We start from the raw sequence: 1576 nt of genomic DNA, 5'->3' as shown, positions 1-1576 counted from the left end.
ATCTGAATGGCATAAATCGGGCAGAAAAATACATGCATAAATTCGTATCTATACACCAAACGAACTTATGGGCATCATTATTATATCATTGTAATCGGAAAAATCTATATTCTTCCCCAATATAAACGTCTATCGATAATATTAATTCGTATAAAAAGAATAATGATTTATTTCTAAAAACCTGTTCTCCTTCGTGTAAAGGATACGCTGTAGCGTCGCCTTCATTCAACAAGACGAAAAAATATACTTGGCGCGAGACGCTACCGCGTCTCCAGATTCATATAAAAATCATAATGATTTATTTCTGGAAATCTGTTCTCCTTCGTGTAAAGGATACGCTGTAGCGTCGCCTTCATTCAACAAGACGAAAAAATATACTTGACGGGAGACGCTACCGCGTCTCCAGATTACATTGATTGTTTGTGTTAATGCATTTGCAGGTTTTGTTATATCTACCTTTTGCACAACTATTTCGTCGGCCTTCACCTTGTCAACCGGAAGTTTCTGTACGACAATGATAATGACTGGTGAGGCTTTACTCTATCTGTTTCTCGGAAATTACCTCTTACTTTAATTAGTTATTAAATTAATTCTAAATTTAGTTTTTTATTACGTAATGATATATAAACAGTATACCTAGTCTACAGTAATATATAAAACGTTTAAATAAAAAATATCAAAATTAACATGACCAATATACAGTGGATAATTATCTTCTTACGTTAATCGAATTTTTATTAATATACAAATTTGACAAAATTATAGGATGTTATTGGCCAACAGAGGGAATGCCGACATGGCTTGACTGGATTAGCTACATATGGCCAACTACATTGCCCACCCAATCTTTGAGGGGAATCATTTACAAAAATTCTTCCATTTCTGATTCGGAAGTTTATATTGGTTTTATAACAACATTAGGGTGGACAGTGCTGTTCTTTGTCGTAACTATATTTGGTATGAAATTGAAATCGTAGTATTATTAGAGGTTTTTTGTCTACATTATATAAATACAGTCTTGCATTGTCTACAAACTGCAGTAGATAAATGTGCAGAGTGAGCCTTTAAAAGTCTTATTGATTTATGTGTTTAAGGAAATGTATAATTATTCGTATTGTTACCAGTATATAATTAGCAAATGTAGAGGTCATTATTAGACGACCCAAGTGGCAAACAGCGTAGAGTATTTATTTCATAGGTTACATCCAACATTTTTACCATCCGGATTGTAGTCAGACGTGCTTTGTAACACGAATCTTGGTGACAGGTGCCTTAACGCGCGCGCGAAATACATGTGTTTAATTTTATAGTTAAATATTGATTGATACGTCCTGACTTCTGGTATTTTAAATCCTTGAAAATGAACGCAATTCGGTGATCAAAACGTTGGATGTAAGCTATTAAAGAAATAATTTACACCATCTGCCACTTGGGTAGTTGGTCGTCTAATAATCCTCTCCCCTACACTTTATAATTATTTTCTCCGTTTAAATAGGTGTGTGAGATATTGTTTGCTTCAAACGAATAAAAATTCATGAACTGAATTTCCATTTATTTAATTTAAATTAAAATTTTT

General features: G+C 33.1%; 1 protein-coding gene across 1 annotated transcript; it reads left to right on the top strand.

The window, feature by feature from the left end:
- Positions 1 to 355: 355 nt before the first annotated feature.
- On the top strand, positions 356 to 1544 carry LOC105557419 (ABC transporter G family member 20-like). The gene is made up of 2 exons (XM_012004671.1): positions 356 to 527; positions 766 to 1544. Exons 1-2 carry the CDS (start codon positions 515 to 517, stop codon positions 975 to 977), a joined length of 225 nt encoding a protein of 74 aa, XP_011860061.1. The 5' UTR covers positions 356 to 514; the 3' UTR covers positions 978 to 1544.
- Positions 1545 to 1576: the final 32 nt, after the last annotated feature.

This window comes from Vollenhovia emeryi, unplaced genomic scaffold, assembly GCF_000949405.1.
Source record: "Vollenhovia emeryi isolate VEMERY1.0 unplaced genomic scaffold, V.emery_V1.0 DF947938.1, whole genome shotgun sequence".
In the NCBI taxonomy this organism is placed as follows: Eukaryota; Metazoa; Arthropoda; class Insecta; order Hymenoptera; family Formicidae; genus Vollenhovia; species Vollenhovia emeryi.
Note: the sequence above shows the minus strand (reverse complement) of the source record. Positions and strands in the feature narration are given on the sequence as shown.